Source organism: Pungitius pungitius, chromosome 6, assembly GCF_949316345.1.
Source record: "Pungitius pungitius chromosome 6, fPunPun2.1, whole genome shotgun sequence".
NCBI lineage: Eukaryota > Metazoa > Chordata > Actinopteri > Perciformes > Gasterosteidae > Pungitius > Pungitius pungitius.
Genome location: NC_084905.1, coordinates 12,315,228 through 12,336,320, shown reverse-complemented (window position 1 = coordinate 12,336,320; position 21,093 = coordinate 12,315,228). Strand labels below are relative to the sequence as shown.

At 41.8% G+C, this 21,093-nt stretch overlaps 1 protein-coding gene across 1 annotated transcript; it reads left to right on the top strand.

Moving 5' to 3' along the window:
• Positions 1 to 674: 674 nt before the first annotated feature.
• fkbp16 (FKBP prolyl isomerase 16) lies at positions 675 to 21,093 on the top strand. The gene is made up of 8 exons (XM_037452694.2): positions 675 to 1,443; positions 1,665 to 1,834; positions 2,218 to 2,306; positions 17,729 to 17,946; positions 19,615 to 19,790; positions 20,029 to 20,106; positions 20,570 to 20,710; positions 20,791 to 21,093. Exons 1-8 carry the CDS (start codon positions 1,017 to 1,019, stop codon positions 20,875 to 20,877), a joined length of 1,386 nt encoding a protein of 461 aa, XP_037308591.2. The 5' UTR covers positions 675 to 1,016; the 3' UTR covers positions 20,878 to 21,093.

Here is a 21,093-nt window from a genome sequence, read left to right as displayed (position 1 = left end):
CAGATTTTATGTTAATGAGTGATGCGTCTTAATTAATTACCTACAACTTAATTACTAACTTGATTAGCTTGCACTCCAACTAAACCATAGATGTTTTTACATTTGAGTTGCACTTAAATATGCAATAATGATAATAAAAAAAAACCTTTGTAGTTAAGTACTTAATAGTTCAACACTTATCTCTATTAGAAAAACATATAATTACATTTCTGGATAAAGCTGACTAAAGAAAATAATTAAGTTACCTTCATGGGTTAAAAACAAACGGATGTTTTCATTCTTTAAGATCAATTGTGAAATGTCCAAATTAACTATACTCAAGTTAAGATAATTTTATAGTTTTGAACCCTAAATCTGTTTTCTACTTTCAGTTTGACAGGCTGCGGGTAATTAATATGGTGTCAATTACTAAAAAGCAAAAATAAAGATCTCTCAATGTAACTCAAAGGAATTTCATATCTCCTGAGATGTTATTGGTCAAGTGCATTCATGGAAACTGTGTTGTGGGGCACGCCGGTGAAGTCATTAAGAAGCTTACAGACGTTCTGGCAGATTAGGTTTTTCTCTTCTAATCCTGCAGATTACCAATGCACGAGTCTGCTGACTGGGACTGCGTTTTTTTTTTTTTGCGCTGCAGTTTCTCAACATTGATCATTTTTGGTCGCTGTCACATCACTGGACTACGTAGGACTGGCATAAGGGGGTAGCAAGAGGAGGTCAAGGAGCAACAGAACAACAGAAATCACAAAACTTCAGGCGAGAAAAGCTTATTCCAAAAACTGTACACGCACGAAGGCAGGATTTAGGGATGTCTTCTGAGTTGGATTTAATATAACACAACATGGATTTTCACCTCTGGGAGATATTCTCTTTAGTTTGAGAGACTGAAGGTGGCAGAAGTTGGTTTCACAACCAAACTACTAACTTGCGCGCGAGTGGAACATTGGCTCCGACTAGCAGGATCATCTCTTTTTGGAGGCTAATGCAGGTGGCGTCCATCGCTCCTCGGCAGTGAAATGGAAACCGAGCCATGCCGTGAGAAGCGCGAGGATCCTGCCGTGCCTGAGGTGAGGGAGTCCGTTTACCAGCTCGCTGGTGGAGACAGTCCCGCCAAGCTGCCCTGTGGGCCTGCAGAGGAAGGCAAGGAGCTGAGTGGGAAGGAGCCGGCCAAAACGGAGAGCTGTGACGATGAGAGTAAAAACGTAGAGGTAGAAGCCCCCGCTGACCCTGAGAAAAGTGTAGACACGGGATGCAAGGAGAAGAGGAAACTGAGAAAAACAAACAGCTGGAAGATTGTGAGATTTCAAGAGCCGTCAACGGAGGATGATGTCCTGGAGAGAGACAGCGCGGCAGAGAGTCTCTTTCCAGAATGTGTGACGGCTGAGTGGATCTCCTCCTCCTTTGAAGACCTGTTTGTGGCAGACGATTGGCAAGACATCACAGGTGAGAATGCATTTTAGTGGATAATCCGTTTGTAATTAGTGCTTCACCTTGAATTAAAGCCAAACGTTATGTTTTAGTTTGCATTCAGACCACGAAAGAAATAAATTGACCTCAATTGGGGATGAATTCAAGCATGGCGAGTTTATGAGCATGTGTTTACCACCAACATGCAGATTAACTCCGCTTCCTCCAGCATGACCTTCTCTTCTTGCCCCACACAGAGGATCGTCTGTTGAGAAAGAAGGTAGTGGAGTTCGGGGCCCCGGACACACTCAGCCCCACCTGGGGCCAAGCAGTTACTGTGAAGATGCAATGTGTCCTGGAGGACCGCACCGTGGTGGAGAAGGACTGCAGGCTCGCCCTTGTTATTGGAGAGGGGGATGTAAACCAGGTAAATCTTGGGGTGTTTTATTGGGTCGCATGGAGGTTGTCTTGATGCAATGGTGCTTTGAGCCAAATACCACATCTCAGCACAAGCATGCTAGCATTTACTAATTAGTACAAAACATGAAGTGCATCTAACACTGTTGGAGATATTTGTAGAATATAATAATATAATATCATGGTGGTGCTAGCTGAAAAGTCACAAGATCAACCAAAATCAATCGATCATGTTTAATCTTGTGGGAACAGCGTTTTACACAAGATCACACTTGTCGCCCTTGGAGATCACGGTTATTGAGCTGGTCCACATGCTTGATATGATTAATGATTTAGTGCAATAATGTTAAAAGTCAGTCCTCTAAGTACCATGTTGTGTTTTGACACCTGTAGGCGCTGGAGGAGTGTGTCATGTCCATGCAAAAGGGTGAGATCACATTACTCCTGGCGGATTCTTTGTATGCCTATGGACTCTTAGGACGGTAAGGATCCTCTAGTTAATGCTGTTTAGTGGTGAAATATTGAATTGAGGAGTATGTTGAAGCAGAGACAAGTCAGTGCTATTTTTTTGGGTCAGTTCTATTGTTCTTTTATTCCAGTTGGCTTCGTGTACCTGTTGCTGTGGGGGCAGCCTGGTAGTCCAGGAGGTTAATGAACCATAAACAAAAGCAGATGGCTTCCTCCAAACACCATTCACAGGCAGCCTATGAATGGCGTGCTTGTAACCTCACAACCTATGGGAGGATACTACTTATATAACGGCCAATGGCTCAGGTTTATAACCCTTTAGGCCATTAAAGAGCCAGTATAAACACAGAGGAGATTGGTGTCTTACTAAAGAAGACCCTTTACACCCTTTACAGTTTTAATGGTTACTTAAGATAACCGTAACGTGAGAAGGAGATGTTAATGTACAACAGTGATTTGATGAGATTCTGTATACTAACATCAAAGGATTTTTGTATGTGACAAGAGGAAAAAACAAAAAAGCAAATGTGTTCAATTTTATTTAATTGATTTGCTGGTTTATAATGTTGTAGCAAATTACTTTTGCTGGTTATGGCTGTTAAAAGACTCTTTTGTAAACAGCTGAAATGTTGCCAAACATTTATTTCTGAAAGTAATTATATCAACTCAACGCCACTGTTCACACGCAAGTCCACACACACCAGATTAAAAGCGTATGCTCTCGTTAGTGCACTGCACAAAGCGTTGTAAATATAAAGCGCCAGGGCAAAAAATAAATAAATAAAGAATCTGCTATCATTTTAGAGGACATTTGCTGAGCAGTTATATGAAATTGTTCATTCAGCTGCATGTAGGACATGCTGTACCATTAACAGAGTAGAGGAGTAATGCATGAAAACAAACATGAACTCACATTTGTCATGTGGCCGTAAAAGCCTTAAAAGGGTGCAGGATTCAGGGCTGAATTAATACTTTGGCTCCATTTTTACTGAAAGTAAAACACATTCCACCTGAACATGATGTTGACAATATAATGTGCAAATGTGCTGGAGGTTGTGTTGCAAAAGGGGGGGGGGGGCGTGCGGGATGAGAGAGAGAGAGAGAGAGAGAGAGAGAGAGAGAGAGAGAGAGAGAGATCGTCTAGACTATTGCCCTCTGTTGTCTGTTAGAGAAGGAGGCAGAGGAAAAGAAGGAGGCAACGGGAGGTTAGTTAATGATTGTTTTTAAGCAGCTGATTAGGGTTGTGTGCTGTGGAGTCAAATTCAGCCATGCCCCAGAAGGTAGACAGTCAGAGCTTCATATGCCTACTCCTTAAACGTGACTGTGTCACAGAGGCAGCTGGTGCTCTCAATGCAATTCTCCCCACTCACTGAAGTTATATATGCCATTTTTTTAATGCAGGCCAGTTTACCTTAGCATGATGAGGAAGAACAAGAAAAATGGCTAAATGCGGCTCTTTCAATAACCATGTTGTATCTTGATGAAAACTAGAGAGTACCCAATTTTGATTTAATTATTTGTTTTAAACTATAAACCTTATTTTTTTCTAGAGACTCAATGGCTGCGGCTAATAATTCCCCAAAAACAAAAAAACTATGATACCTTTTAAGAAATTTACTCTGGGACTTTCCACCCGTCTCCACTCTTTTGTCTTAAGCTAAGATAACGGCCTGCTTGCTCTATCTTCAATCACCTTGCTGACCTGAGGCAGTTGTCAATCATGTTTCAACTGCGGCACGTCTGTGCTGTGAGACCAGACACGATGAGGGAAATCTCATCAGCCTATTTGCGTTTTTCTAACAGAGGCATTGATTGAAGTCTGTCAGTTGCCTGTTGCAAACAGTGGTGCACTTCAAGAGCACTTCACAATTATTATTGTGCTTATTATTATTATCAGTACAGTGTACAAATCTGTCCGTGTTGTAGAGCAGTAACTCCTTGAAAATATGAATACAGAAACAACAAAACCCCCTTAAAGGTCTGAAGCTTTTACCTGATGGATTACAACGGAGAAGCAGGTGGGGACTGAATCCACAGTGAGAATCTCTGACGTGTTTCCTGTGAGATTAAAGTATTTGATAGTAAGAAAGCGAGACATACGGAGAGCAGTGGTGGACATGAACCCCCTCTAAAGCCTCCATGACTGTCAGCTCTGCACCACCCCAAAGTCAACAACGTTAAGGGTCAAAGGGTCGAGGCTTTATATTGGGAATAAATGATTTTTTTAGCCATATGTGAAACGCCACAAAACAACTTTCAAGAATAGAAATGATGAGGTTAGCTTTGGCTGTCAACACACAAACGGAGGCTTAAATCTCGCTGCTCAAATGCAAAGGTGTTGGTGTACTTTAAATCACGAATGAGAACTACCTCAGTGGCACATGTTGAACTGAAGTTATTTCGACCTCTGGGTTTTGTCATAGTTGAACTAATAGTTTTATCCAAGTCCAGATGTACAGTGTCAACGACTTAAGCCTTCTAATGTTGCACAATAGGATTGTGTGAGATGTATGATAAAACCTGAAGTCTAGTGCAACCACAAGTGATATTCTGTAAAATAAGATAAAAAAAAGATAAAAATGGAGAATATTGTCACTATTGTACATATATAAATATGTGAATATGGCAATTTGCCCCACAGTTAGTCTACTTTGGGAAAGAGACATTCTTCTTGTACATCCATGGTGTGAACAAACAGATTAAAGTGTCCTCCGACCCTTTCCACCACCACGATTGGAAGTGTTGATATATATATGCATTGTTCATAAATCTAAGATTCAATATCTTGTGTTTAACGAGACGGAGCATTTGTCTCGAACAACTTGTTACTTCCCTCCTGATTTGACAGCGGAGAAAGGCATGCAGGCCAAGAGATTTACAGAGCGAGAGGCAACGCCATTCATTACATGGAGCGCTCGCCAGCAGACAGGTACAGTGACTCACTGGACACCGAGTTGTCTTGGTGTCTGTCACTTATGTGTACGAGCCCTCCTCCCCCTGTGTCCAGATACGTAAGCATGCTGTCCAGCTATGAGATCTGTGAGGTGAAGTTCCTCACCGTGCTGGCGGTAGTGTGACTCACGTTGTATCACCGCCTTGGTCAAATTAATAATCTGACCTTTGAGAGCTGTGTAAAACAAAAAAAGCGAGAAACTGAAGCATTCTGCTTAACGTTGCCGTTTCCTCTCAGTGCAACTTCACCATTTTGGAGTAACTGTGTGTGTCATTGAGCCCGGATTCCAGCAGCAACATGTTGCACGGTCATGTGACCTAAACAAGTTTGACTGTAGCTCTTTCCTTCCGTGTGTTCCGTGTCTCTTTGCCGACGCTGCAGGCTGACAAGAAGCCCCACCCAGAGCTCCAGCGGCAACCAGCAAGCAGCGACAGCTGTAGCACGCCCCAGATAAAATCAGGCTTAGGCTCTTCTGCCTCTCGTCTTTGCCAAGGCCACGGCCACATTAGTCTGGAGCTTCATGTGTTGACCCTGATCAAAATACTCTTTGTTTTTCCAAATTCCAAAAATTACATGGGTTGTTTTGGGCTGTCATCAACATTATTTTTCCACTAAGACCAGTGTTTGAACTGTGCATCTAATCTCCCTGGATGTTTACCCCCCCCCCGCCAGCAGACTTATCTCTCTCATCGACAGTCATGTTACAGCACTGGTCTCAGTTATATCTAGTTCTGCTTTGTGTGGTCAGGGGGTATCTAGTGGAACAGTAAATCTCCTCAACTGAAATGTGCTTTTATTGAATTTAAGGTGGATAGTGTATTAATAACTCTTTACTGGTGGAGTAAAGTTGTTTTTCCATTACGATACCACAACTCTTGGAGCTCTGTATGTGGAGGTGCTTTAATTTTACATTGCTTTGTTAAAATGTATCAATCATTGCAGTCTGTGTGTTTTAGACATGCATTATTTTAATGTAATTAAAACCCTCAATATTGTGCAGTTAAATGTCAAAACAACGCTACATAAGGCAACAAATAATAGCGAACAGGACATCAATCAGAGTTGTCCAAACTAAAATATATAAAATCTTTGGAGATCAGCAAATCAGCACAAACCAGCTGTAGCGGCTTTCCCCCAAACCCAACATTTTTTATAGCTCCCTATTTTTATTAATGTACTACGAAACGTATTTTGAAGTATTGTTGATGCATTATTGTTTACCAGCTAGCCCTATACCCATCGTTCCATAGCACCACTGTGATGAAGACATGTGTGGCTTGAGCTTACTGGATGCTCGGCAAGAAGTCTTTGCACGCACCCATTTGGTGTCCCCCCCCTCGGGAGGAATTGCACTTTGTTCCAGCCCTGTCATCAAGCCCAATCATTTGGGTTTATGGCATTTCTATCAGCATCAGCTGTTTAGTACTACTTAGCACTACTTAGCAACAGAATTTTAGCTCTGCCTTGTGATTGTGTCATGTTAGCATGCTGATTTTAGCATCTAGCTCAAAGTGTGCATGACTGTACCCCCTTTTTATGTTGCTTTCAAAACTATTTTAATAACTGTTCATGCATAGGTCTTATATTCGCTGAAAGATGGCGTTTATATTTATTAGCAGTTATTGCGTCACGCTCCTTTGCATGTCAACAGCTATATAGACTCGTAGAACATAGGAGTTAGTTTGTTTCAAGCATCAACCAGCCTTGACTCTCCTGTTTTATTCATGTGTCCATGGCTTTGTATTCATAGCATTTTCCCAGTGGAATTGGAGCACATGGGAGACTGGGAGAATAAAGTGAAACAATTTCGACACACATATACTTAAAATGATTCTGTATTGATACCAAATGTATCATGTAGCACAAGTAGTGACAACTGTTTATCTCAGGAAATGAACATACGTGAATAGATCAGTGGGGTGCTGCTGCTGTGGAGGCACGCAACATAAGCCAGAGGATGGAGACAAGGGGCACGTGTGTGTGTGTGTGTGTGTGTGTGTGTGTGTGTGTGGAAGAAGAGGTACCGTCAGAAGGGACGTGGCGCGTGAGTCATCTCGCAGAGACGTCACTGCTCCGTCATCAGTCGTCTGCAGCAGTATTTTCAGATACACACACACAGATATGTCTAATAGGCTTTCAAAATATTCTTCTTGAAGTTAATCACTGGACGACTCACCCACGCTCTCATGCAAAATCTAAATCAGATGTGTGATGATTGAGCTCAACTAATTTACCAAGTAAACTCCATTCTAAATGAAAAATTCTCAGTTGGTAATGGCACTAACGGGATCAGGTGCACTGGGGTTGTGTTTCATACTGTCATTATCTGTGCCAGAAACACAAACAGCAAATGACTGAAATTTCTGCTATGCTGTGTTACTTGTGCTTTCTCAATGGTGACCTGTGTCATAACCACTGGCTCTGTTCAAGTAGAGTTCGTTCTTCAGAAACACAGCTCTTCCAGAGGATGGATGCTGCGTGTCTCATTGCTCTGCTCAGCCATCGAAGAGAGCGAGACTAAAGGATTGTGCTAATGGCCCCGCTACATTTTTTTTACTCAGCCAGCCAGCGCCGGCTGCTCCTCCGTGACAACCTGACTAATAAGTCAGGAGTTCAGTGGGCTGCTATTGATTCGTGGGCTGCACAAGGAGGTTGAGCAGGCTGCTGCTGGAAGGAAGCTGGATCTTTATTGGTTAGATAACGAACACATACAGAGGCAGTCCTATTTCTCGGGGGCAGTGATATGACAGAGGTGAATGAATGATAATGATGTTTTTTTTCGTTTCGTGTACCCAACATCAGGAAGCCAACATGTGCACATAATTTATGCGCTTGTAAATGACTTCTCAGATAATTCCACCATTAAAGACACGAAGGTCAGGTTTGTCTGTACAGTGGCAAATGCTGCTTTAACGTTGCATCTCATTAAATGATCTGTCAGGGAGCGTGATAGCTGCTGTCCGTTTGTTGGGCACTCAATTTGCAGAACAACATTCGAGACACTGACATTTCTCAGTGAGAGTAATCTGGTTTCGGCACACGCATGTGTGACAGCTCCGACTTGGAAGGGAAATGAATTTCTGATCAATATCTCTCCATGACATTTATTCCCCTACCTGAATGTCATAAACAAAGCAATGAGCAGCTCGTGATCACAAAATGTAATGTTTACAACTGTGTAACCTCAAAGGGAGTCCATCAGCAACCCTTTAGAATGGTGATGATACTAATACGTCATGCCAAACTCTTTTTCTGGGAATTTTTTTAATTTTCTTTATCTGACTTCAAATTAAATTGCTTATCTAAACAGACAACCCAGTCTCCAAAAAAAGCGTGAAATGGCTACGTTGGTCCACCGTGATAAACGTAGTCATGTTACGTTTTCCCCCAAAATAACGTTACTATGTTACGTTTCTTTTGGCCCATTCATTTACATTGCTTTGCAAATAGGTCACGTGACTATCAAGTTTCCCGGTAGCGAAAAGAAAAACATGGCGGACGGTCAGCATAATCTCCGTGAAAAACACAATATTTTAAGAAAGCATCAGCATTTGTATGCATTTCGATGGCATTTCTAGCGAGAAGTATGCGTTATTCTTTCATAATCTTCTATCAGAGACTGTAGAAGACCTTCCGTTTATTCGTTTCTGCGAAGATTTGAGTGTCCCTTTGGCAAAGCGTGGCTACGCAACGCCTTTAACGGCGCATTATTAAAAAAACACTTCCAGTGGGGGCGTTACCGTAAAGAAGCGTTCAGCCTTAAAGCCACTAATCGCCAAACAAAACAAACTCAAAGCACTCGAATCACATTATGACTTTTTAAACATAAATTCCGTTATTTTTATGAGTTTTCAATGAAAGAATGCATCATTTCCGGGGGTAGGCATGCCCGGGACATCCCGAATTATGGGCAATTTTGATTTGTCCAGCTTTTTGACAGCTCCAGTCCCGACTTCCAATCACAGCCTCCTAAATCAATGACGCGCCTAAAACTCTCGGATCGAACATTACGTCTTGTTTACATGGGAAAGGGGGGCGGGGCTTCGCCCTCAGAGCGGAGCGTCATTTCTCGCTCCACACGTCTCCTCTTTTTACTGGCCAGGAAAACGGGCGATCTATCCCACGTGGGTCTGGCTCCATTCCATTGGCTCTGACGAATCCATAGAGAGGCGGGACTTATAATTTGCCCGGCAAACGGAGAGATTTGAGCTGCATTGCTTCCACTGTGCGTGAAGTGGCCGTGAGGCCTCCACTAAAGTCTCTCTCTATTTGTTCTGCTTTACTCAATAAAAGTAAAACCTTTACAGATATACTGTCCACACACTAGGCTAACATAATGGAGACTTCCAGGCTTCGTCCTTTATGTTTTATGGGGATAAAGCCCCTGTAAGTAGTTTTTTCCCAAGCAAATCTGAGTTTCTTCTTTTTTTGTGTGTCCCATACAAATATCAAAATATATATACTGATTTTCACATCCAAACACACTCACTTATGTTCCCTTTTATCATGACAACAAGAAATTTCAAGATATACCTTTTGCTTTCATAAATCATACAGTTTTAGTGTGTAAATGCCCAGCAGTGTACGGTCCGAGGGCCCCTATCGGGCCACTTGTTAGATGGGTTTGATGGGTTACCGACTAAAATATATGCCCCCACCCCCTAACTTGATTTAGGTCTGTTGCCTCAGGGTAACTTGTAAATATAATAAGTCAAACAAGCAATGTAAGCATTAAGAAAGTAGTGCATTTTGAGCACATTAACCACAAATGGATTCAAACATAAATTCAAAAATATTAAACAAAGAAATGAAATGACCAACACTGTATGTACAAAATCCACATACAAAACATGTAAACTTAAAGGGCTTGTTTGTGTCAAATTTTATGGCATACACATTCAACTGGCCTACAATAACCTGAAGAATGTCTTAAAATACTGAAGGGGGGGACATGATATCATTAGAAATGTTATGCCAGAGGGAGCACAGAATGTATTGTGGGGTGTTCAACAAGGAGGATTTTCAACCTCTACTATGTCTCCATCCTCATCTTGATCGACAGACTCACTGTCACTATCATCAGACATGCGTTATCCTAGTTTTAGTGTGTAAATGCAATTTCCAGCATGAGACCTAAAAAACGCCTACAGGAATAAAAGGGTTAAACCAGATACAACTTGCTTGTTTGACTTATTTGACTTATTATATTTACAAGTTTCCCTGAGGCAGTTAGGGGGTGGGGGCATAAATTTTAGTCAGTAACCCATCCAACCCATCTTAAAACTCAGTCGAAGGAGTCTAACGCCGGAGTCACAGGGTGCAACAAAACTCTGTAGTGAAAAAAGTGAAGGCCGAGGCATGCTGGGTGAGGTGCGATCCCGGCCCTTTTGGGACAGTGTTGTGCCTGAACGCGTTCATAAACTTGTTGATATTTTGGGCGAACGTGAACTCAACGTACTGTATTAATGCCCGATGAACGTCACTGTTCTCGTTCATTCTGGTGTCTATGAACGGCGCGTTCGTTCAGCTTAACATCGTTCAATGGGGTACCAGATTTCTATAGAAAACACACCATAAACGCGCATTAATAAGTGTAGCAAAGAGGCGGCGTATAATAATTTTAAAGAGTTTATGAAGTTACTGACAAGGTCGGTGAGGATGGGAGGAATCTGACCTTTCTTTGCAAACATTTGCACCTTAATGATTACTGTCCTGTTTTTCTTTTAATAATTCCTTATTTAAAAAAGACCATTTAAGCAGCATGTGTTTGAGAATGTAGTGTAGGGGTAAACTCTGCAACTGCTGCTAGTGTGGAGTGAATAGACAGCAACATAGCATCAAAGAATCATTAGGGAAATGCTGTCCCCTCAATGCTAATGTAAACCCTGGTTGGATAAGGATTCAAATTGGATAAGAAGATTAAATCTGATGCATAGCTTCAGTGTTAAAACTGATAAAATAATTGCTGTCTGTGGTTCTGGGCTGTGGCAATAATTTAAAAAAAAAATAGCTCGCAGCAACGTATGGAAAAAAAGAACTGAACTAGTTCATTTTTTGGAACCGTGAACTTAGTTCAAATATTTTGAATTATGAACTGAACTAGTTCCTTTTTAAAATTTGTAAACTAAACTTTGAACTAGTTAATGTAGAAAGTAAACTTTCCCAACACTGGCTATAGGACCCCGGAAGATGATGAACTATGCCTGGGAAGGGCGAAGCCATGCCGGTACGAGCATGATGTGCAAATTAGTCGTCAGATCAAAGTATAGTAGTGATAGACTAATCGAACCATCTAACAAGTGGCCCGATAGGGGCCCCCGGACCGTACACTGCTGGGCATTTACACACTGTATGATTTATGAAAGCAAAAGGTATATCTTGAAATTTCTTGTTGTCATGATAAAAGGGAACATAAGTGAGTGTGTTTGGATGTGAAAATCAGTATATATATTTTGATATTTGTATGGGACACACAAAAAAAGAAGAAACTCAGATTTGCTTGGGAAAAAACTACTTACAGGGGCTTTATCCCCATAAAACATAAAGGACGAAGCCTGGAAGTCTCCATTATGTTAGCCTAGTGTGTGGACAGTATATCTGTAAAGGTTTTACTTTTATTGAGTAAAGCAGAACAAATAGAGAGAGACTTTAGTGGAGGCCTCACGGCCACTTCACGCACAGTGGAAGCAATGCAGCTCAAATCTCTCCGTTTGCCGGGCAAATTATAAGTCCCGCCTCTCTATGGATTCGTCAGAGCCAATGGAATGGAGCCAGACCCACGTGGGATAGATCGCCCGTTTTCCTGGCCAGTAAAAAGAGGAGACGTGTGGAGCGAGAAATGACGCTCCGCTCTGAGGGCGAAGCCCCGCCCCCCTTTCCCATGTAAACAAGACGTAATGTTCGATCCGAGAGTTTTAGGCGCGTCATTGATTTAGGAGGCTGTGATTGGAAGTCGGGACTGGAGCTGTCAAAAAGCTGGACAAATCAAAATTGCCCATAATTCGGGATGTCCCGGGCATGCCTACCCCCGGAAATGATGCATTCTTTCATTGAAAACTCATAAAAATAACGGAATTTATGTTTAAAAAGTCATAATGTGATTCGAGTGCTTTGAGTTTGTTTTGTTTGGCGATTAGTGGCTTTAAGGCTGAACGCTTCTTTACGGTAACGCCCCCACTGGAAGTGTTTTTTTAATAATGCGCCGTTAAAGGCGTTGCGTAGCCACGCTTTGCCAAAGGGACACTCAAATCTTCGCAGAAACGAATAAACGGAAGGTCTTCTACAGTCTCTGATAGAAGATTATGAAAGAATAACGCATACTTCTCGCTAGAAATGCCATCGAAATGCATACAAATGCTGATGCTTTCTTAAAATATTGTGTTTTTCACGGAGATTATGCTGACCGTCCGCCATGTTTTTCTTTTCGCTACCGGGAAACTTGATAGTCACGTGACCTATTTGCAAAGCAATGTAAATGAATGGGCCAAAAGAAACGTAACATAGTAACGTTATTTTGGGGGAAAACGTAACATGACTACGTTTATCACGGTGGACCAACGTAGCCATTTCACGCTTTTTTTGGAGACTGGGTTGAAACAGAAGGAACAAAATCCTCCTGCAAAATTCAGGGATTCATATGTCCCCCGAAGTAGACAAATCTTTTATGTGTAGTATAACCGTAATGGAAAAAGATGACTTTCATCTCTTAAAGGGCAGGATTTTTGGCTCCTAGCTCAGAATTTGTGAGAACTTAGAAAGCTTTGAAGTTCACAAGTGAAACCTTAAACTGGCAGAGATTGGTTTTGTGTAATCAGTAGACCCAACGTCTGTGCAAAGAAAGATCCGAGCTGTCATTGCCGTTTACCACCGCTTCACATTTACCCCGCTGAGAATCCACTGAAACCAAACCCCAGTCCCCGCGGCCGCATGAGAAATGACCATTTGACAGCGCTGCTCACACCTCAGAGACGTCTGCTTGTTCGTATTGATTGATTTCGGATTTAGAGTCAATCCTTGGATAAGACATCTTCCACGGATTAAAGCATGGCTGATATTCTAGATAATGACCTCAGGAGATGTATTTTGATGTAAGACAGATTGCTATCATCCACCATAATGAAAACCAAAAGCTTTGGACTTTTTTGATTCAGCCACAGATCAGAGCCCAAACCTGCGAGCGGTTTCAGATCATTGCATAAGGTAGAAACTGAAGCTTGTCCTGCTCATCTGCGAGTCAGGCAAAAGCTTTGGTTTTATTCATTCACTCATTTACTCATTCACAGCAGAGAGATGAGAGAGGATTTTTATTTGATTTGAAAAAATGGTCTTTGTACCTTTTGAGGACAGAGTGCCTCTACTGTTCGCTAACATCGGGAAAAGGGTAGTTATTGTTTCACAGTGTAAGAAACTGCTATGCAATGTTTTTGTTGTTCTTCCAACTCATCAACCATCTCACTGATACCCGAAGATGCTCCCACAGCACTGTGTGTGTTGTATTAACACAGGGCTGCTTTTCATCTCAATCCCCGCTAACAGTAGTAATATACATGTACTAGTAATATTCTCAAACTGTAACTGTAACTTTCTGCCGCCCCCGTCCACAGCAGTACATTTCTTTGTTCCCATACGGTACTCCTGACTGTTTCCTCAAACATTACCAGAGACTATGTACAATCTATCTACTATGGACTACCTACTATCTGCAACTCCACTTCAATACAAATGAACTTGACTTGATTGTAATGGTTTTCTCCCATGTTTGCTGTACTTGCACGTTCCCGTTTCAAATAAGGCACTTGTACTGGTTTTTGCGCTGCCTACTGCAGATGGTATGGTATGTTTTCTAGGTTGAATAATGTCATGTGACCAGCGGGTCTGCTTAATGGAATGCAAACTGCATATCCCCACTATTTAAGCAGCCACTATATACCCTGCAGGTAGTCCAGGGCTGAGATTGGATTCATTTTAACAGGCTAAGAAAACCTGCTGTCGATTATATGGGGACTTTTGAGATGCTCAGCAACCAGGAGGTAGGCAGTAGCTGCCCTTGATCCCTGCAAGCACAGTTTCATTGGCTCATTGCCCAAGGAGGAAATAAAAACAAAAAGGAGAGGAAAGCACATGCTGCAGGCGGCAGCCGAAGGGGTCTAACACTGTTAGTTTCTCAATATTCCCCTGTGCAAGGCTTTCTTTTCTGCAAATTAACTAGAATTGCAGCGAGCGAGGAAAAACAGCTGTGATGTCTCACCAATGCCCGGATTAAAGCTAAGCTCCTTTGCTCGACGGTATTGGTGCGGTGTGTCCATCCAAGAGTCAGAACAGACAACACTGAACGTCAGCAGCAGACCTGTTTTCACTGCAGTAAAAAAAAAAAAAATCAACAACCTCATAAATCCTCTTGGATTTAGTATTATCATACAGGGTGCACACCACATTTATCACAGTTTATTACTGCACTATCTGAGGTTGTAACCATGGAAACAGGTTTGAGGTGCATCACTGGCTTTCCCCTCGTTTGAAACGAGAGGCGTGACGTCAAAGTAACCACAGTTTTCCCTCGGTTGGAGTTTTTCCTTTCATTCAGAGCGGCGAGGGCCATGCTTGACAGATAACAGGGTGAGTCATCGGCACCATCGTACACCTTGACGGGGGAGTTTGCTCAGCCACAACACATCTATGATGAATGTCTTCCCGTGACACCGGACGGAAAAGCTTCTCGTCCTTATCGCCACATACGAACACAAGAGGAGGGAAACTTTTCTCTTTTAACGGGATCCCTTCAGTCAGTCTTAAGACACGACGGGCCTCGTAAATGTAGATCAGATGTTTACATTCTGTAGTTCACCTGACTCATTTTCCTCTGACTGACTATATACTGTTTTTCAGGGTTTATGTCATGTGTTCTGGTGGCTTACCAAGAATGTGAAATTTCCACTAAATGATCCACTACTTATAACCAGGTGATAATTTCTTCTTGGGAAAACTCAAGCCCAAACTTAAGTTGCAGGTTGAAGTTTCACTGGGATCTTGTGGAGGTATCTCCCCTGATGACCCGCCTTGGCTTCCTGTTTTCACTAATAAAGCCCCAGGGGGCTTATTGGATGAGCAAAGCGCACATTGTGGCGCTAATCACCACTGACACACATGACGCCATTAACCTCATAGATCTGTCAGCGCAATGCATTCTCAGATTAGTTGCCAGTCGTGCCCATTTTGTTTATTCTCTCGGGGGATGCTTGACCGTCAGTGATTCACTTGATTTCATACTTAAATCCTAACTCTGTGTTCTGTATACTGCGGTTTGAAGGCGTAACGCCGCAAAGCTGTTGAATACTGCATGGAAAGGGATGTGTCGGGCTGGAAGGCAGTATGTCTACAGAATGTGTTTCCTTTGTAGGATAACACATTGTTTGTGATGAAGTTCTGAGTTGGCACATATGGATGTGCCTGCGACTAAATGACTCATTGCTGTGTGAGTCATCACTGAAGTGGCTGTTTTCTCTGTTTAACAATAAATAAATAATTTATAAGGTTTATTGATAAATTACTATTGCTAATGCTACCAGCTCAAAATTTCACAGATTATTAAAAAGTATTTTAGACTTTTTCTTTCACCTACACATACTACAGAGCTAGGATTTTCGTTCCACTGCATCTGCCCTGGTTAAGACATAAATGTCAGTATGTACTTGTTCCAAAGCCCAGATATTTAGTGTGCATTATTCGTTAACTTTTAGAGGTGAATTCTCAGAAGTCCATTTAATCTGCAGCAATGCAGTAGCCAGGGCGCTCTGTGTGCGATTGTTATATGCTGCACACTGTGACACAACGCGCAGCTCTCCGAATATTGCATAATACTTGCAGATATGGGCAAATTAAAGCATGCATGGACAACACGCAGCTAAAGTATGTCCATGTGCTGCACAAGCAGTACCGTGAATCATTTAGTGGAGATTTCACATTCTTGGTAAACCAACAAAACACACAACATAAGCACGTTAGACGGATCTGTATCTAATCGGCAGATGTGGAGCATGAGGCCCTTTTAGAAAGACATTACCTGGTGCGATCTAAGCTGTGTGCTGTCTGTCCTTCAAAGACGAATCAACTGTCTTGTTCTCTGTCCGTTATGCAATTCGGCCCTGATCCTTAATAACATGCAGTGGTATGCAAAAACAAGTCGCTACTAAAAGATCTGCATCTACTTATTGACGGCTCTATATGCTAGTGGCTCTCGACGCTACTTTCTCCTGTCCAGTGCTCACGGATCCGACTCAGGTTTCTCAGGCCTCGGTTCAGTGGCTTGTTTTCACACGCCTGTGACAGTGCACAAGGTCTCCAGAGAGGAGAGGTGAAAAGGTAATCTGATCCCACAGTCTTCCAGTAACTGGTGACACAACTAATTCTGTTAGAGGGACATAAAATGTTCCATTGACACAACCAGTTTGAATAATTCAAGTTGACAAAACGCACTCCAGCAGTCACTGGGTGTGATCTGCAGGAAGCTGGACTTCCTTCTGCATTATTACTGTTGATCAAACTGATGGGATCCCCTTTAACTTTTATGGTCATGTTGTTAGTTTTTTGTTACAGTGAACAAATAATGAATCACGTCTGTGTTCTAGTAATAGTTTTTTCTCTTCGGGCCACTAGCTTTTCAAAAATGTACTCAAGCTGTCATTGCATTCATTCCTCTCTAATTCTCTCTCTACCTACAAACCTACACCACACACACTCACACACCCCCCCCCCCCCCCCCCCTCACTCGCTCCCTTTGGAGCCAGAGCCTCCACAGAGTAACTGATAATGGACCATTGTGCACCATGTGGTCACAGGAGCCAGATGATTGAAAACCAAATGAACTTTTCCTTCTGAGTGACACTCGGGTAAACTGAAGCCTTTACCGGCTCACAGATTCATACCGATTTCAGATTCTTGTCTGCTTTTAAGCCGGAGTTAAAGGTGTTGTTTTGGCAGCTGATACAGTAAAATGTAATGGACACAGAGAGCGACTAAAAGAGACCAGATACCAGATACCTATGCACTTTGTATTGTGATATCCCCACTATTTTGTATTTAGCTCACATGTTTGTTGAACTACCGTCAAAACATTTAAAAAGAGGCTGTGATACAAAACCTCAAACATTTAGTGCTAATCCAAATGGAAATATTTCAACTCCTCTGCTAAAAGGAGTCATCACTTGATTTTGTAGTTTTTGATGCAACCACAGCAGATGCATCAATACGGCCACCATCAACGTAACACAGTTATGAACACAGTCATCAAAGTTCATACACAAGTTAGAAAAAGCCTTGAGTTTCTGCAGGATGTTGACCTGCTTATGTCTGCTTTTCTTGAAGCTTGCAATGTTCAGATTGAGTTCTTGATTGATTTAATTCATCTTTGATGTTCTCGGCTCTTTCAGTCTTTGCCCCGTTGTGATAGTGATTAAGTGTTGTTTTTTTGTCTTTGTTTACATGCAGGGAGCCTGATATTCCAGCTTGGGCTCCGTTACTCTACCAGCTCCAGCTGCTGGATGTCAGTGAGAAACCGGACCCGTTAACTCTGCCCATCGCAGACCGCATCCGCATTGGCAACCAGAAACGAGAGCGGGGAAACTTTCATTTCCAGAGGGAGGAATACAGCATTGCTGTCAGAGCCTATTCTATGGCTCTGGATGTGTTAACCACATGCAGAAGAGGTCTTCAGAACTAAATATATTTCTATTCTGTCGTCTTTACCAGAAATGTGTTGCAATGTTATCTTCACGGGAAATAGACAGAAAGGAAATAGAAAACAGATGCAAATGATCTCACGCACATATCCATTCAAAATATAAAAACACAACTTAAGGTTCTACATGAATCACATCAATCTGAGCCCATAATGACATAACTGTTTAGTGCCCTCCTGCAGTCTGCCAACACACTAATCACACTGTCACCATGCAGGGCCACAGCTATCTGAGCCCGGCGCCACCATAAATGCTCTTGCTAATTCTTTTGCATAATCAAAGCCAACCAAAATTCAGATGATTTCCACCTCCTTAATCGTTCTAATCATTGACGAGCCAGGGAGGGCCCGAGAGGGAAATGGGACTGAACAATGAGGAGAAAAACATGGATTGCATCATAATGCTTCAATGATAGTGAGTGAACTCGGTGTGGCACTGAGGAGAGAGGTTGATCAGGGCGACGAGCTCATGTAGTTAGTGGATGAGAAGATCATTTAAAAAATAATAACATCTTAACTCTTTTTGAGTCATTTGGGCCCATCAGACATATTTTACTAGAATCGTTCATCACATGTGGAAATTATAAACCACTACAAATGATTAACCTGTATCATGTGCAGCTACTTGCATTAACATTAGACTTGTCACAATCATTTTTCCATCTTAAAGGGAGTAGGGATTAAATTCTAAAGCATTTTAACAGCATTACAAACAAAAAAAAATTAAGAAAGGCTTTTTGATAATACCTTTTATGATGCCAATGCACAATTAACTACAACTAAATCATTAAAAATCTGCCTAGCACAATCTTGTAACAGTTTAAAGCAATTATAAATATTCACAATGCTAAAATAAAATGATTACACAATAAAGGTAATCACTATATAATGATTGTAAAGTAGCATGTCTCTGACAAATAGTTTGCAAGAATAAGCATTAATAACAATTGGGCTTCGCCCGACTTTCAGTCGGCTCAGGCCCTAAAAAAGATGCCATAGCTGTAAGTGAAAACACATTAAATCATGAAACCCACAAAACCTTTTAAAACGAAAAGAATTGTGTAATTATGAAACAATATTGAAATAATATGTATGTTCTGTATCTGCTGCATGTGTAAATAGGCAAATGGCTTACAGATTTACCTAATCAACTGAAAAGTAATGTGAGTGTTCTTAAATAATCCCACTCAAAACCACATCCCGAAAGTAATTGATCTATTTTAAACTTGAATGTTATAATAAAGGTGTGATTACAAGCTTGTGCATCCACACACATGTGCTCCAAGAGGTGCTGACATTTACCACCCATTACCAAGGGTAAAAATTCCTTTGTATGAAATTACTGCGGTGACTACTGTATTCAGCTGTACATTCTTGGGTCTAATGATGAAACCATACAGATGTTCTCACCGTAATACAATATCCATCTAAATAATAGAACAGACCGTTAACTGTTCTTATGACACCCGATGGGAGTTCTCTTCGAAAGACCAAATATTTTCCATATTCTGCAAATCGCAAGATTAAATAACTAATCTCCACGAAAAGTGTTTTTTGTGTCACCAATTAAGAGCTTCACGTTTGACGTCCATAGCGGAGCTGAAGTCAGAGGTCGTTTGTCTCGGTCTTTGCACAGATGGCGGCGAGAAGGTTGAGGAGGAGGAGGAGGTGCGGGACTACCGGGTGAAGTGTTTGAACAACCTGGCCACCGCGCAGCTCAAGCTGGAGCGCTACGACGAAGCGCTGCACACCAGCCGGGACGTCCTGACCCTCGAGCCAAATAACGTCAAGTCCCTTTTCAGGCTGGGAAAGGTGAGGGCCCCGCGCGGCTGTCTTATTACCGGGAGACAATGTACCTCCATCTAATTTGATCTTTATCGAGCCATACGTCACAGGGAGAATCCTAGGAAGAACTAATAATCTGTTTAATGTGGAATTAGATCTAATCCTTTTTTTTTTTAAACACCTGCCATGTTATTGCTCTGCGTTTTGCTTGATTTGATTCATGGGTCCAGCGGCCCTGCTCACACTGGATGGGTTTGTCTTCCAGCTCCAGTCAGATATGGGGGAATACGAAGAGGCAATGGAGGTGCTAAAAAGGGCCTTGAAACTGGAGCCGGCCACAAAGGTGAGATTATGTGGGTCAGCCAGTGAATCCCCCTCACCAGTTTCCTTCAAATCTGATGGGATATCCCGTCCATCCCTCAGAGGAAAAGGTCACTATAACAACAGGCTGCATTTACTATTACAGCTACTGGATAAACCAATCAACACAAAGTAATGGTGACCGAGAAAATATGCACTCTTATTCTAAAATTGTTACCCATGTCATAAAATATTCTTGATAACCATCTTCAAAGACAAATGGTATGGCTGTATATATTCTATAATTCACATGGAATTTGTTAATGAAGTCAAATCTTAACAAAAACTTCTTAGAAAGTCTGTGTTCAGACCTCTGCTTTCCCCTGGTGGATATTTTCAAAACTGCAGCCCTTTAGATCAGTATATAAATGGTTCTTTACTCCATCAAAAGAACTAGAAAAAGCTGCGTTTTTTACCGCTTGTTAAATGGTTGTTTTTGTTTCCAGGCGATCCACGTTGAGTTATCTAAACTCGTCAAAAGGCAATCAGGAGACAGAGATACTCAAGGGTGGAAACCTAAACCAGCGGAGCTGCTCGGAGAGAATATCACACCTTTTTTGATTTCCTCGAAGAAGAAGAAAGCATCTGTAAGAACAAAAGTGTCTCCGATGCTTTATTGTAATGGGCAGCAGACTGGATTCTGACTGACTCCTTTCTTACATTTCAGGGAATATCCTGGAAGTTTATACTCGGAGCGCTGGTCATAGCCTTGAGCAGCTTAGTGACGTCGATGATCCTGACGGCAAGAAACTGAAGTCGTCTGCGGGATGAAATTTGAAGAATTGTCATGTTCTCAAGTCCTCATTAATTGAGTTGTAAAGAGTTTTTTTTTTTTACTGTGAAGTTGTATTTCTTGTAGGAAAAAGTTAACCGTAACCCTAAAAAAAAAAAAGTGTCCAGTATTATTGAAAATTGACATAGTAAAGCATCAAGTAAATACCACCAGATCTTTCCAGATGTCTGTTTTATT

Excerpts from the sequence above, each read along its gene's own strand:
- fkbp16 (XM_037452694.2), top strand. The coding sequence starts at position 1,017 with ATGGAAACCGAGCCATGCCGTGAGAAGCGCGAGGATCCTGCCGTGCCT. Across the intron at positions 20,107-20,569 it reads AACTGGAGCCGGCCACAAAG|GCGATCCACGTTGAGTTATC; the intron begins GTGAGATTATGT and ends TTTTGTTTCCAG. Across the intron at positions 20,711-20,790 it reads CGAAGAAGAAGAAAGCATCT|GGAATATCCTGGAAGTTTAT; the intron begins GTAAGAACAAAA and ends CTTACATTTCAG.